The 14,590-nt window shown below is 43.0% G+C and overlaps 1 protein-coding gene across 3 annotated transcripts in view; it reads right to left on the reverse strand.

Moving 5' to 3' along the window:
* Positions 1-14,590, reverse strand: part of TMEM184B (transmembrane protein 184B) — a 45,575-nt gene that overhangs the window by 21,196 nt on the left and 9,789 nt on the right. For all 3 annotated transcript variants that reach the window (XM_048500242.1, XM_048500244.1, XM_048500243.1), the window contains exons 2-3: positions 11,041-11,286; positions 6,119-6,284 (exon numbers count right to left, since the gene is read on the reverse strand). In XM_048500242.1, the coding sequence (XP_048356199.1) occupies positions 6,119-6,284; positions 11,041-11,244 (370 nt within the window). In that variant the 5' untranslated portion in view covers positions 11,245-11,286. The remainder of the gene's footprint in view (positions 1-6,118; positions 6,285-11,040; positions 11,287-14,590) is intronic.

Consider the following 14,590-nt stretch of genomic DNA (forward strand, 5'->3'; position numbering starts at 1 on the left):
TCCTACAGAAAGCAGACTAAGCATGCCAGTGAAAGTGAAATATATTCTTCAGACAGCTCAGATGCAAGGCAGGAATACGCAGGGACCTGACTGTCTTTTAATTGCTACAGCCATGGTTTGCCAAGGGAGTGTGGTAAGAACACAGCCTCTGACTGATCCTGAAGCAGACACAAACAGAAAGTACTTTCTCATTGGTCCTTTCCAATTTTAAATGCAGACATAACTGCTTCACAATCCCTCTGCTGTTTCCTGTAAATTAATGCTCCACATGCTAGAGCAGGCCGCTTGCCCTGTTTTGCCTTGATTTAGGTGGGAAATTGTTTTTTCCCCAACTGTCTTTAATGGAAGTCTGAATAAACTTTTAAAATCTGATGGGTCACATTTCCAGATTCTCATGCATGTTCCTTGTTCAGAACCTTATCCCAGCCGATAATCCTCTCCCCATCTGGACTGCAGGAACAATGACCTGCTGCAAGGGGTACTGAGATTACACTTCTTCTACATGGTATATAGAAATTAAACTTACCATTAGCTCCATTAGTCTAAGATTACGATTATTCAAGAAAAGCATATGTTCCCAAAGACTTTGAATAATCTGAGTTTAAACACAGTTATTCAAAATCTTTAAAACCAATTCATTTTTAAACTTTGCAATCCTCCTTCAAGTGCCAGAAGCAAAATCTTCTTTGGCAGAACACAAGAAACATATTGGCTGTTTACACTCATGACATAGTCTACCTTGTTTTTAAAGGGAGAGCCACTGCTATTGAAAGCTATATGGGAAAACTAGGAGGATGCTTCACTTTGCCCCTGCACATGCTTCAATTTATACAGTGAAACCTGAAAGTATTTATTTATTTAAAATATTCATATGCTTTGTTCTCTCCTGAGCAAACCCTGACTCAAGGCAAGTAATGATACAAAATACTATCAAACTGAACAATCACAGAGAAAAACAAACACTAAAACAATAATATACCAATCTTCAGGGGGAAAGAAGTATACCAGTGGTTCTCAACCTGGGGGTCGGGACCCCTTTGGGGGTCGCCTAAGACTCTCTGCATCCGTGTTCTCCATCTGTAAAATGGATAAATGTTATGGTTGGGGGTCACCACAACATGAGGAACTGTATTAAAGGGTCGCAGCATTAGGAAGGTTGAGAACCACTGAAGTATACTGATGCTAATATGCTATTCTCCTTCTGAATTACTTCATGCCATACCAGAGTGGATTTCTCGAAAAAAGTCACACTGAGGTCTCTTGTTTATTTACAAGATTTCTGAATGTCAGATTTATGTCCAACTATTCTTTTATTTTGTTTGGTGAACACAAACTGCTAAGAAACACATCACTGAGCTCTCTCACTTTCACATTTGTTCAAATGCAGGTGTTAAGAGGCCCTCAGGTAACTGATGACATCATTTGATCCTATAATTGCTACCGGTATAACCAAAAGTTAGAGTGTCTGCTGAGATGCCTGTGAAGAGGCTGTCTCTGAAGGAAGACAGAAGTAGACGTTCTCTAAATCTGAAGATCTGTATGTACAAGGTGAGTTATTCATAGAATCATTGAGTAGGAAGGGGCCATAAAGGCCATCTAGTCCAACCCCTTCTGCAATGCAAGATCAGCCTAAAGTATCTCGGACAAGTGTTTGTCCAACTCCTGCTTGAAGACTGCCAGTGAAGACGAGCTCACCTCCTCCTTAGGCAGTCAATTCCATTGCTGAATTGCTCTTACTGTAAAAAAAAAAGTTCCCCTAACTTCCAGCTGATACCTTTCTGTTCATAATTTACATCCAGTATTGCAAGTGCTATCCTCTGCTGCCAACAAGAACTGCTCCTAGCCCTCTTCTAAGTAACAGCCTTTCAAACACTTAGGGAAAGCAATCATATCCCCTCAACCTCCCCTTGTTTAGAGCGCCTGAGATAAGAGTTACAGGGGAAGTGGTATTTCTGTGCTGCTCACTTCTATGAGGATCTCTCTTATGACCCCTACTTCTAGCCTTACTTTTCCTTAGTGAACATTTCCTGGTAAAATGCTTGCTATCACATAATTTCTCTTTCGCATTCTAGAACAAAAAACGGCAGCAAGGCCCAGAACAGAGAAGATATAATCATAGATCATAAATTGGATGAGACCACACAGATGTTCTTACACCTATATTCAAATGCTGTTCTTACATTAACACCACAGGAGGCTTTCTTCCTCACAGGATTTGTATAGCTCCCAACAAAATCAATGTCTTTGCCTTGTGAAGGAAGCTTCAATCAGTTCAACAAACTACCTGTTACCTTTGTACAGCCACAGAGTAAACTCAGCTCTCATGGGGGAGGAAAACCAAATCCCACTGCTCCCTTTAGAAGGCCTCTTCCCCGGCCTTCCAAAATAGGAAGGGTCAACTGCAGAACTGTCCTTTCCAAACTCTTGGAAAGGAGGACATTGAGTTAGAAGGGAAAAGACAGGCTTTCCCACAATACTCTCCCCATCCTCAAAAAAGAACATTCATTATGGCAACAATATTGTTAACATTTTCTCAGCATAAGAAGACATTCAACTGTCAAAAAGAATTACTTCTTAAAATATTTAAAGAAATCACAAAGCAGAGATTCCTATATAAAACTTGCAATTATAAAAGCAAGCATAAGGAAAAAAGAGAAAGAGAGAGGCAGCACACGGACACTTGCTCTGAAGCACTGGCTGACATAAACTAGATTGAGGATTAAAAACTGGATATTCTGTTAACATTTTCCAAGGGCAGTTTTCCCAAGGGAAAAGACTCCCTTCTAACAAAGATGGATTCCCACCCTCTTCTGCTTTTTCCTGTCCTGCTTTTTCTAAGCTGTCAAATACAGACATACAGACAACACAAGAGGAGAAGGGAGGGCCAAAACCTCCACATGTAGCACATTAAGTGGGACAAACTTGTGAACTTTAGAATGTGGGCTTTAGAATATGAGCAGATGTTGCGATGTTTGCAAACTCCTTAGGCGAGGCAGAGGGGACAATAGCTGTTGCTAGGAGATGAGTTTCATAGAGCAGCGGGCTTCCTGCAGGGCCTTTGTATACACAAATCCAGCAAGTACAGGGGAGCGGGAAAACATGGATGAACAAAAAAGGTCTCCAGAATGTGTGTGCGCACACGCGCACTTGCCATCTGCTATCAAGTCCCAAGACAATGTCAGAGGCATGAAGGGCACACTGATCCCTCAATCAGGTCAAGCTGTCCATGTGCTAGGGCCCCCCAAAGTAGCATAGACTACACTAACATCAAGGTCAGCCTCCTTCTGATCTTCGTCCCGCTCTGAGATACGAAGGTGGTAGGCCTAGGAAGCACTACTCTTCTCCAGCAGTGGTGTTGTGTAACGCCACATCCATAAATAATAAGACCATAATTCTACAAGATTATCTTGTGGACCTGCATGCGTGACCAAGACCTGGGTTAGGGAGAGCGAAACAGTTGCTTTAAAAGAGCTCACCCTACCGGGTTCCTTGGTCTTCCACCAGTCTTGGACAAAGGGTCGGCGGGGTGGTGGTGGTGGTGGTGGCGGCAATGTTTATCTGGGAGGCTTTCTCTTTCAGAGCCCTCTCCACTCCAACAATCTCTGATATTGATTGTGTGGGCCTGGTGTGGAATGCTGCCAAGCATTTGGCTGTGCTGCTGGTGTACTGGCCGCCTAGCACGCCGGCCAACAGCCTGCTGAAACTGCTTACAGTCATCTCAGGTTGGGTCTTGAAATACTCCATACTCCTTGTCTTGGGGGATTTCAATACCAATGTAGATTCAGTCTCATCATCACAAACAGCAGACCTGGTGTCATCCATAAAGCATTGGAACACTCCCTGATTAAGATTAACCACACCCATCAAGCAGGCCCACACTGGATCTGATCTTTGGATTCTGATCTTGAGGCCACCCGTCAGTCCAAATTCCATCTGCCAGCCTCCCAACTATCAACCACCATCACGCACATGGTATGCTGCGCTATTTCTCTTCTTTGATTCTCCCCCATGCTCAGAGAGTCCTCTGATGAAGGGTCTGTTGTCGAGATGGTGTGGTTGGTCTTTCATAGGATTATATTTGCTGTTCTGCCATCTTTGGGGTTTTTAAGGATAAGAGGTCTATTGTTTAATTTTATGTACTTTATGCAATGTTTTTAAAATGTCTGCACACTGCCCTGAGCCTGGCCTTGGCCAGAAAGGACGGGATAGAAATGTAATAAAATTATAATAATACAAATAACAAGGCATAGAGCCATGAAGGCCAGCAGCAAATTAAGGCTACTGTGGTCTCTTACTTACCACAGTTTGTCCCAAGAAAATAAAGAGAAGTTACTTACTACAACCACAAATCTTTGAATGCCCTTTAGAGTAGTCACACAGATGTAACTGTGCCAGGAGCCTTTAAAAAGTTTTGTTCACTGGGGGGAAATTCAAGTCCTTACTCATGAGATTTGTAACCACCAAATCAAGGCAACATGATAGAATCTGCCCAGGATGATATTTGTTCTGCCAGGGCTCCTGGGCCTTTAATCCCTTGAATGGCCAGTTAAAATTCAGTAGGTAAAACTCTCCCCCCCCCACCCCCAAATTCTAGGAAAAGCTTCACCTGCTCATTTCCTTATGGCCATGCAAGTGATAAAAACACAAGAGGTTTGCTGGGGCAGGGCAGAGAAATATTCCTACTGAATTCCATCAATCTCGGAAGATGCCCCATCTTACAAAAACCTCTTCCAAAGACAAAGGGGTAGGTCCTGGGGGTTGCAAGGTGTCGCATTCAAATAATCATCTCTAGCAACAATTAATTCTCCTTTGTTCTTTGTGATCTCTGGACAGTCTTACAAAGGAGAGATCACAGAGCAGCTTAGAGCATGGAAGGCTTATGGAAACCAGATAAATATGTTTAGCAGCACAACCAAGTAAAAGACAACATTTTGCAAATTAGCATGTGCAAGTATATCACAAGTTGAATAATTTATTTTAAGTACATAAGCAATGTGAATGTTGTTTGATGCATTTGATACAGAGAATGTCTTTACAAGTACTGGATATTACAAAGAGCTAGCAGTTCAAGAAAATATCATTATCAACCTAGGCAAGGCTTCAAAGAATATTTTCCACTTTCAGCGGGGGACAGAAAACACATGAAGTGCTTTTCAGAGTAATATTCCAGTCTTCAGAGCAAGGTTCCATACTTCTGTCAATACTGCTGCTCAGAAAATGGTAACAGAAGATGCCTAGACCAAAGATTGCAGTTAGTATAGAATACTAGAACGTCTGCCCATATAATCTCTTCTAAGCATCAAAAACAAAAGCTGCTGTGATTTATTCAAAACAACTCCAGCAGAATAAAACAGTGCTCCAGTGGTACTTTAAAGACTTGCAAAATTTGCTCCAGCATGAGAATTTACAAGTTAGTGCATCAAATACGCTGGAGCATAAATCCAGTAGGTTCATGTTTTTATATTCACAACAGAAATGGCAGCAGATGTGAGACTCTGGTTTAATACAAGATGCATAAAAAATGAGTAACCGTTTCATTCCGCATGCATGAGGCTACCTCCAACTGTCGTTAGGAAATATAGGATTAAGAAAATCTAGTGCAAAATAAGCAGATACAAGAAGTTTCAGAAGTACAGTTAAAACAAAATGACATTTCTTAAGCAGGGGGATTCGCAAGATAATTAAGTCCCGAGACCATGTGGACTCTGAATGTATAGAAGGCGAAAGTGGCATATGATTAACTGTCCTTTTTGGTTTGGAAATTCTGCTTTAGTTAAGTAGTTCATGGTTGTAGAAGATAACTGTTTTAGGTCAGAGGCATGATCTAAACTTGCCACTCCAGACTTGTGAAAGAGAAATGACATAATCCAGGATATGCTAGGACAGGGGTCTGCAACCTGCGGCTTTCCAGATGTTTGTGGACTACAATTCCCAATTGGCCATGCTGGCAGGGGCTGATGGGATTTGTAGTCCATGAACATCTGGAGAGCCGCAGGTTACAGACCCCTGTGCTAGGACTTATCCATAGAGCAGCCATGAAACAGTCCTTCTTTCCTCCCATACTTTCAGGCTCACACAAAATAGTCCCCTCATTCAGTTTTGCCCTCCAAAACCTTACCTTCATAGCAATCCCTCACAGTGCCAAAGTAAACATAGTACTGGTCATTGGTGAAGAACAGGAGACTGAGCCACGAATCCACAGCATAAATGGGCACAATGAACAGGATCCGAACAATGTAGCGCTGCTCATTGGGGCAACTGTAGCAGCGCAGATGCATGTAGATCTGGATGAGAAAAAGATGGACACTGGAATCAGAGACCGATCACAAAGTAGAGCAAGTCTGGGTGAAGGAAGGGAAAACAAGGGAAAACTGAGAATGCAAAGTTACGTACCACATTAAAGTTACGTACCACATATTCGCAAGCGCTTTCAACAAGCTCTTTTATTTTTACAAAACAGAATTGGGGAGCTGAATGAAATCTGTTACTTGAAAAAAAGGTATTTCAAAGTGTGTCATATTCACTGGTACAACACTGGCAGTGTTCAGGAGTGTCAGGCTCAGAGGTGCAGGTTCAGATCCCCACTCTGGGTATGGAGGTTTTCTGGGGACCTTGAGCCTTTCTCTCTCAGCCTAGCCTACTTTACAAGGTTATTGTTGCAAGGATAAAATGGAGGAGGGGAGAACAATGTTCTAAGCAGCTCTGGAACATCAATGGGGAGAAAAGTGGGAAACGGCTAGACAAATAACACAAAATAAATATTTACTCACTTTAAAAAAGGAACCTTCCAAAATGGGTAGGCAAGACACTGAAGCTGCTATATATCATTCCTTAATCTTAATACAGACATGGAGGTTTCATAAGAGTCAGTACAAAACTATTAAAAAACCCATTTTAAAACACATACACAAAATACTTTTACTACACATGGCATAGGAGTTTCGGTACTGAATATTAGATGCAGCTTCCATGAGGTCACAATCTCAGTTTCATTGACAGCTTTGTAACTGAATGGTATATTTAACAACACTAGGTCATTTTTATTATCAGTTAAATCTTTACAAAGCTGAAGCAGGCTGAATAGTGAGTGTATTAGAATGCCCATCATGAACAATGCTTGACAGGTGCAACTGTGGCTAGTTAGTTTTAGCCCAACACCCTCTCCCACTTTGGGCTTTATTATAATGCCACTGTATCTAGTCAGCCATTTATGATACACTGGAAAGATACTGAGCATTTCAATTCTGGTGACTCCCAAGTTTCACAGTTAACCAAAGAATTAGCTATGCAACATTCATAATAGTCAGGAAGGAAAAACCACAGCCAAAGCGAACTCAGGATGCACACTGGTCCAGCATCCCGCTTCTGATCAGTCAATCCTGGCTATTACTTGGTAGTTAGCAATGGAACTGATACAGTGATGATCTTAAAAAGTTCTGCTGGATCATATCAAAACACATCTAGTCCAACTGTTTCTCAGAAGAGCAGAGACAGATGGTTCTGGCAAGGTTACAAGAACTGCAAGAAGCATTGCTCTGTTTGTCTCCAGCTTCTGGTATACAGAGGTATTCTGCCTCTAAACACAAAGATTCCATAACGAACCAAGACAATACTTCTGGATAGGTCCATCCTCCATAAACTGTCTCCCTTTTAAAAGCCATTTAAACTAGTACCAACTAGCATTTGTTGTCCAAACAAATTCTACAATGCCTGAGAAGTACTGGGGCTAGAATCTTGCTTACAAACCAGACAGCAGCCATAACTTGGATCCACCAGTAATTTCCACAGAGGAAAAAGGTTCTCATCCAGACTGCAATTTCCTCACCTTCCACGGCAGCTCTAGCACCCCCTCCCCAAAACTGCTGCTCCTGAGGGAGGGGAAATCCCCCTGAACAACATGGGCAGAGTGCTAGAGGACAGCAAGCAGACGGGGGTGGGGTGTGTGGGTGGGGGTGGGGTGTGTGTGGGGAATGACTAACATACTCCACTTATGGAAACCTTCCAGTGGATCCAAGCCCATCATCATACACCAGAAGCAACTGATGCCATTCCAGGTGCCATGCTCTGAAATAGAATCACTGGTGAGATTTGTCATTGCTGCCTGAGTCAAGGGCAGGGAAGATGCTACTCTGACTCACAGGTGACTAGTTCTCCTTTGAATCTAACTCAGCCAGGTGTGTCAATAACTAGTTAGCTTCTTTGGCAGTCATTTATCTGTTCATTACCACACAACAGCTAAACACGGTAGATAAATTGTAGGGTTTGTACAATTACTCATCATATGAGAATACTGGCAGAATGCATTACAAAAGAGAATGATAAATTTGGCTTGTATGAACCTGGTGAAATATGGCAGAAATTTTAACTGATCCATGGCTGCTTATTCCTTGTGTTAAGAATCAAACAGAACTGCAGAATAGAAAGATAAAGCCAAAAGGTTGTTATGTTCATGATCTTCACAGTTGTCTGCCTCAAGTAATTAAATGTGCAGAGTTATTCAGACTGCCAGCTGAAATGATATGTAGAAGCAGGTGGCTTACATGCCTCTGAAGAAGTAGTACTGACCATTACTTAGGGTTATGGAATAAAAGGCCTTGGGCCTGGCAAACCAATTTGTTTCTTGACACTAACACCAAGGCAGAAGGGGGGAAGCTTGATCTCCCGCTGCTTTGGCATTCCTTTGCTTTTCCCTACAAGTTGTTAATATGGGCTCATAGTTAAGGTCAACCCCTGGAATTATAAGCGTATGGCAAGCAGTGGAAAGGAGTTTGTGGATAAATCTTTTGGCAGCTCTAGTCTTACATTCAAACAGCCGCAGCCTGTCCAGCTCTGGGACTTTCAAGTACATTTCTCATACACAGCATTTCTCTTCTACAAAAGGGTATAAATGCCATTTCCTTTTGGCAGTTCACACATATTTGCTGTCCATTTTTCTCACGGAGCCTCAAGGCAGATTACAAAACAATGCAATGGGACATATAGTACAAAATGCTACTGTCAAAATTTTGCAGGAAAGCAGCTAAGTTGCCATTGAAAGGGCTTCCCATATATATCATCTATTCACAGAGTTTCTGGATTATACCTTAAATTAAAAAGACCTCCCAATACTGTCACCTAGGGGTTTGTTCAAAAACACAGGATAAAGTGGTGGCCAAACCCATGCTCTAAAAGGAAGTGTGGTCAGCTAGGAACTATTTTTGTCACATGGAAACAGAGTACAGAAGTTGCTCATACATACTACAGACGATAACATCACGTAACAGGGATAGTGCTCACAGCTGAAAGTAGGCTGCACGATTCCTAATGCAAAAAACAACCATTTTTGGCAGCAAGATCCATCAATATTACCTGATCCAAAGATGCACAGGGCAGAGTGGGACAGGCTCAGTGAGTCTGACATGGCACAGCCTGCCTAATCATTTTCTCTTTTAAGGGCTGCAGTTTTAAGGCACCACTTTTACCTACTCCAATCTGTTTCAGAACTGTGACGGACAGGCTAAGTTCTGCCTTTTCCTCAGAACAACCAATGAGAGCTGGCAGAATGCAGGAAAACAGCAGTCAAGTTAGCAGTTGGGAGTTGGCAGCTGGGGAGTTGAGAGGGGAATGGAGGACGTCTGACTGGGTGAAACTGATTACTTTCCGCCTGCTCTAAACAGTCTTCTGTGGCCCAATTTGTATCCAAAGGATACCAATTGTGGGAATAGGACAATTCAAAAGTTCAGTGGAAGCAAAACTTTGTAACTTCTACCTTACTTTCTTCAGTGTTATGTTAATACCAGAAATAAAAGTGAAACTTTGTTTAGCCCTATAGGTTGCGTATCGAAGGAAAAAGAATATGCACATACTCAATTTATTCTCTTGGTCTACATACATACATCACTTTGTGTGATATACATACACTCTGTGTGAATAAGGGCTTGTTATTCGGGAGGCTAGGCTACCATGTCTATAGATGTCTCTGTGACATCCACAGAGGACCTGAGACACAAAATGGCCATGGCTCTGTGTATTTTAAAAGAGATAAGAAGAATGGTCGGGGCCATGTCCTGACCTACCTGTGCCCCATAACCTGAGATAGGTTTAAAAGGAGTGGAAAAGGGGTGTGACAACACATCTGTGAGGTGGACGAGATATGTCCTCAGTTAGGGGATCAGGGTACAGCACAGAGCTGTGCCTAGAGAGAAGCAGGGAGCCGAGAGCCAACAATAAAAGTTTGCAACCTGAAAAAGCCAAGTCAAGAGTTCCAGGGTCAACACCAGGATTATCAGTACACCAAGGCAAGGGTCTGACATTTGAGTTCAGAGTCCAAAGGGTCCAGTCCAGGGGTCAAAGTTCACAGAGATCAGCATGGGGAGAGGATACAATGCAGCAATCAAGTGGCTTAGTTGCATCCAGGTCAGTGTGCTCCACAAACCTCCCTGTTGTAGGTCCTCCTGGGAGCCCAGCATTCATCCTGTGAGGAATCCGAGTCCTCCTGCTGAAGGGGGTGCCTTCTCTGAGCCAGCAACTGCACATTTTGCCTTTTAGCTTGCAAAGGATCAATGTGTCTCCCCTGCTTGCAGAAGATCTCTCCAATTCTGTCTCCATTGATGAATGGAGCTCAAGTGAGCTACTTGCCTGAGACACTTCAGCTGGAGTAGGCTGGGGCAGGCACTTTGGGCTCTAAATTCTGGCTAGTTTGCTATTCATCCTGCAGGGGCTCTGGCTGCTCTGGGTGCACCCCCTGTTGGTTCTCTGGCTGGTCTGAACTTTCCCGGTCCTGAGGACTCCTCAATCCCCAGGGTGCAGCCCAAAACAAAATATATACCCTACCAAATAATCACTCCACACTGTGCCACTGAGACAAGAACATCACATTATGGCATACCTCTGAAGATACTAGCCATAGTTGTGGGAGAAACATTAGGAGCAAAAGCTACCAGGACAAGAACACAGCACCACTCCAGCACCCAGTATTTGCTTTCATTTTTGCCACAATTGAAAAAGCCCCATCCCAGAGAGCTATTTTTTACAAATCAGGATTTTATTTATTTCTTTTACCTGATGGCAGGTGATGAGCAAAGCTGTCCACACAAAGAAACCTGAGATGGCTTGAGCAGCTGTTGTCATTAGGAATATAGGCTGTTCCACCACAGCGTGTCGGCCATCCTCAGGCATCTCAGTCAAATTGGAAGCTGCAGCAGGGGTGCTGGCTGTGGAGCCCAGCTCAGGCACTGACATGCCTCCAGTCATTACCATCATCATGCCTGTGCGTGCAGCCACTGATGAGCTGTGGGTCCTTCAAACCTGAAGGGGAAGAACAAAAAAAATAATCCATTAAAAGAATCAAAAGAAATAGTAACAACTCCATAGAAGACCCCAAATTGTTTATAGGCATTTGTCAGATCACATGACATCATTTGTATACCCGTGAATTACACTTCAACATTCTGTGGAGAAACTGAATAGAGCAAGCTTTAGATCTATCATAATACTAGACCTTGGAGGTACCCAATGAAGTTGTTGTATAACAGGTGCAGGACAGACAAAAGAAGATTCTTCTTTATTCAACAAGCAATTAAATTTTGGCCAGTGGAAATCATAATGGTTGTGAGTTTTTGTTTTGTTTTGTTTTTGCTGTCAATTTGCAGCCAACTTATGGCAAGCTGAAAACTTTTTCAAGGCAAGAGACGTTGTTCGTCCTGGCATTCCTTGATGGTTTTCCATGCAAATACTGACCACAGCAGACCCTGCTTAGCTTCTGAGATCTGACGAGATTGGGCTAGCCAGGTCAGGGTGCCATGAATAGAGATAACACTGGCTGATCAAGCATAACAGCTTGCTGCATGATGGGGGCATATGTTAGTCGCAGCAAGATTTCCTGTATGGACCTATTTCCTTGGAGCCCTGCTTTCACTTTCCATCTTTGGCAGTCCAGGGAATTTGCTCTTTCGGGGGGGGGGGGGGGGGGGGATTATTTTTGGAACCGTAATATAGGTAAAAGTGCAGTTTAAAAGCTAAACCAGCAATTTTGACTACTGGATGTAATGAGATCTGTGCCTTTAAGAAAAAGTGCCTTTAAGATGTACCTTTAAGAATCACTTGATGGGCAGAGTTAAGAGTTTTCTGCAGAAAAACTGAATACCCAGAAGGGAATGCCTCCTCATGTGTAAACCAAAAAACATGAGGAGGCCCCTCTGTAAGCTTACTGTGCACCGAATAGCCATGAAGAGCCCCGAAGTTAGAATGCTACGTGTAATGGACCATTTAAAAAGGGTTAGACAGATTCATGGATGATAGGTCCATCAATGTCTACCAGCCATGGTTAGCAAAAGTGATCTCCATATTCACATATTCTGAAACCCAGTACAACACCTGGAGAAGACCTTGGACTCTACACTCTGTTCGTTTGTCCCCCAGAACAAGTGATGGGCCATTGTGAGATAGGATGCTGGACTAGATGGACTGCTTGTCTGATCCAGTAAGGCACTTTTTATGTTCTTACACTTTAGACGTAACAAATGGTGAAGAGGCTGTAGTTTTGTGCTCTGCACACACAAGACTCAGGTTCAATCCCAAGATTCTCTGGTTAAAGGGGTAACGTAGCAGGTGATGTAAAAGAACTCGACCAGAGATCCTGGAGAGCCACTGCCAGTCAATATTGACCCTGACAGACCAACAGTCTGGCTCAGCATCAGACAGCTTCATGTGATATCACTGACATAATATGAAGAATAAGGTTCTAAACTGAAATTGTGGGGAATTGTGAAACCTGCCTAAAAGCAGTCCTGTACTTCTAAGTACTCAGTACCTCTTGGTAGCACTGTGTGAGAACAAGATCTGTAAGATGAATATGAGCAGTTGGTATGATGCAGCAGCAAAAAAGGCTAATGCGGTCTTGGAATGTATCAATGGGGTATTCAGGTTAGTTTTTTAAACAACAGGTTGCAATAAGGTCCCAGCTTGGATAGGTAACTATCCGGGCCATCTTCAAGGTTTTGGTTTCAACCATTAAGGCCGTGCGCAGTCTTGGACCCACATGCCTGAGGGACCTCCTCTCTCCATATTGCCCAATTAGATCCCTCCGCTCATCGGAGGTGAATCTTCTGGAAACCCCTGGCCCAAAGGACGCCCGGCTGGCCTCAATGAGGTCCAGGGCCTTTTCGGTCCTGGCCCCTACCTGGTGGAACAAGCTCCCCCCCCCCGCCCCCGGAGATCACAGCAGTTCACAGAATCAGAGTTATCATAAGGGACCATACAGGCTATCTAGTCACCACCTCCCAAGGCAGCTGATTTCACTGCTGAACTACTCTCACCACAATTTTTTTTCTTTAATGTCCAGCTAGTACCTTTCTGCATATAACTTACTGCATGCCTATCCTCTGCTGCCAACAGAAATGGGTCCCAGCCATCCTCTCAGTGACAGCCTTTCAAATACAAGACAGCGATCTTACTGCCCTCAGCCTCTTCCTTTCCAAATTAAACATTCCTAGGACCCTAAGCATTTTCTTGGTCTCCAGGTCCCTGATCATCCTCATCGCTCTCCTCTGCACCTGCTCCATTCTGTCTTTATCCTCATGGAATTGAGGCCTCCAGAATTGGACACAGTACACCAGGTGATGTCTGACCAATGTGGTGTATAGCAGGCCTATGACATATTGTGATTTGGATGTTATGCCCCCATTGATACATTCCAAGATCGCATTAGCCTTTTTTGCTGCTGCATCATACCAACTGCTCATATTCATCTTACAGATCTTGTTCTCACACAGTGCTACCAAGAGGTACTGAGTACTTAGAAGATGTAACATTTAGCTTGCTTACGATCAAAGCTTAAAGTCAATATTCTTTACAGAATGGCAGCTGATCAGAGAAGACAATATATACAGCGTGGATTTTAAATGCCAAATAAATTATAACAATTGCACAAGAACACTAACAATTAAAAAATCCTGAAATCTGAATATTTTGTTATATAGAGCTTAAATACTATATGCGATTACTGTATCTTGCTTTTCTTCTGCCATGCAGGAGAGCAAATAAGGTAACACAAGAGAAGGAAATAGCTGGTCTCCAGTCCTTTCACAACAGATCTTTTTTATTTTTTGGATGGCATAGCAGCCACTGTTCAAGTTATGTAACAATTCCTGTTTGAGTTCTCTTCTTTTTAAGCAGCTTTCATTACTGAAACATCAATCCTATGGAGCAAATATTTCCATGTATTGTCTCTGCCCCGTGGTGAACTTGTTTTAAAATATAAGAGAAAAACAAAACCATTTGAAGAAAAATTAACAAGAACCAAGTTGACTTTAATATGAGGTCAGATTCCAATTATAATGCATTTATGATGGTAACAAAATAGCCCCTTTCTGAGTGCCTGCAATCGAACTAGCAACATAGCCTCATAGGAGATGAGCTCCAATCCACCTCTAGAAGAGAAGAGAAGAGTTTGGATATATATCCCCCCTTTCTCTCCCGTAGCCGTAGGAGACTCAAAGGGGCTTACAATCTCCTTGCCCTCCCTCCCTCACAACAAACACCCTGTGAGGTAGGTGGGGCTGAGAGAGCTCCAAGAAGCTGTGACTAGCCCAAGGTCACCCAGCTGGCGTGT

This window comes from Sphaerodactylus townsendi, linkage group LG06, assembly GCF_021028975.2.
Source record: "Sphaerodactylus townsendi isolate TG3544 linkage group LG06, MPM_Stown_v2.3, whole genome shotgun sequence".
Lineage (NCBI taxonomy): Eukaryota > Metazoa > Chordata > Lepidosauria > Squamata > Sphaerodactylidae > Sphaerodactylus > Sphaerodactylus townsendi.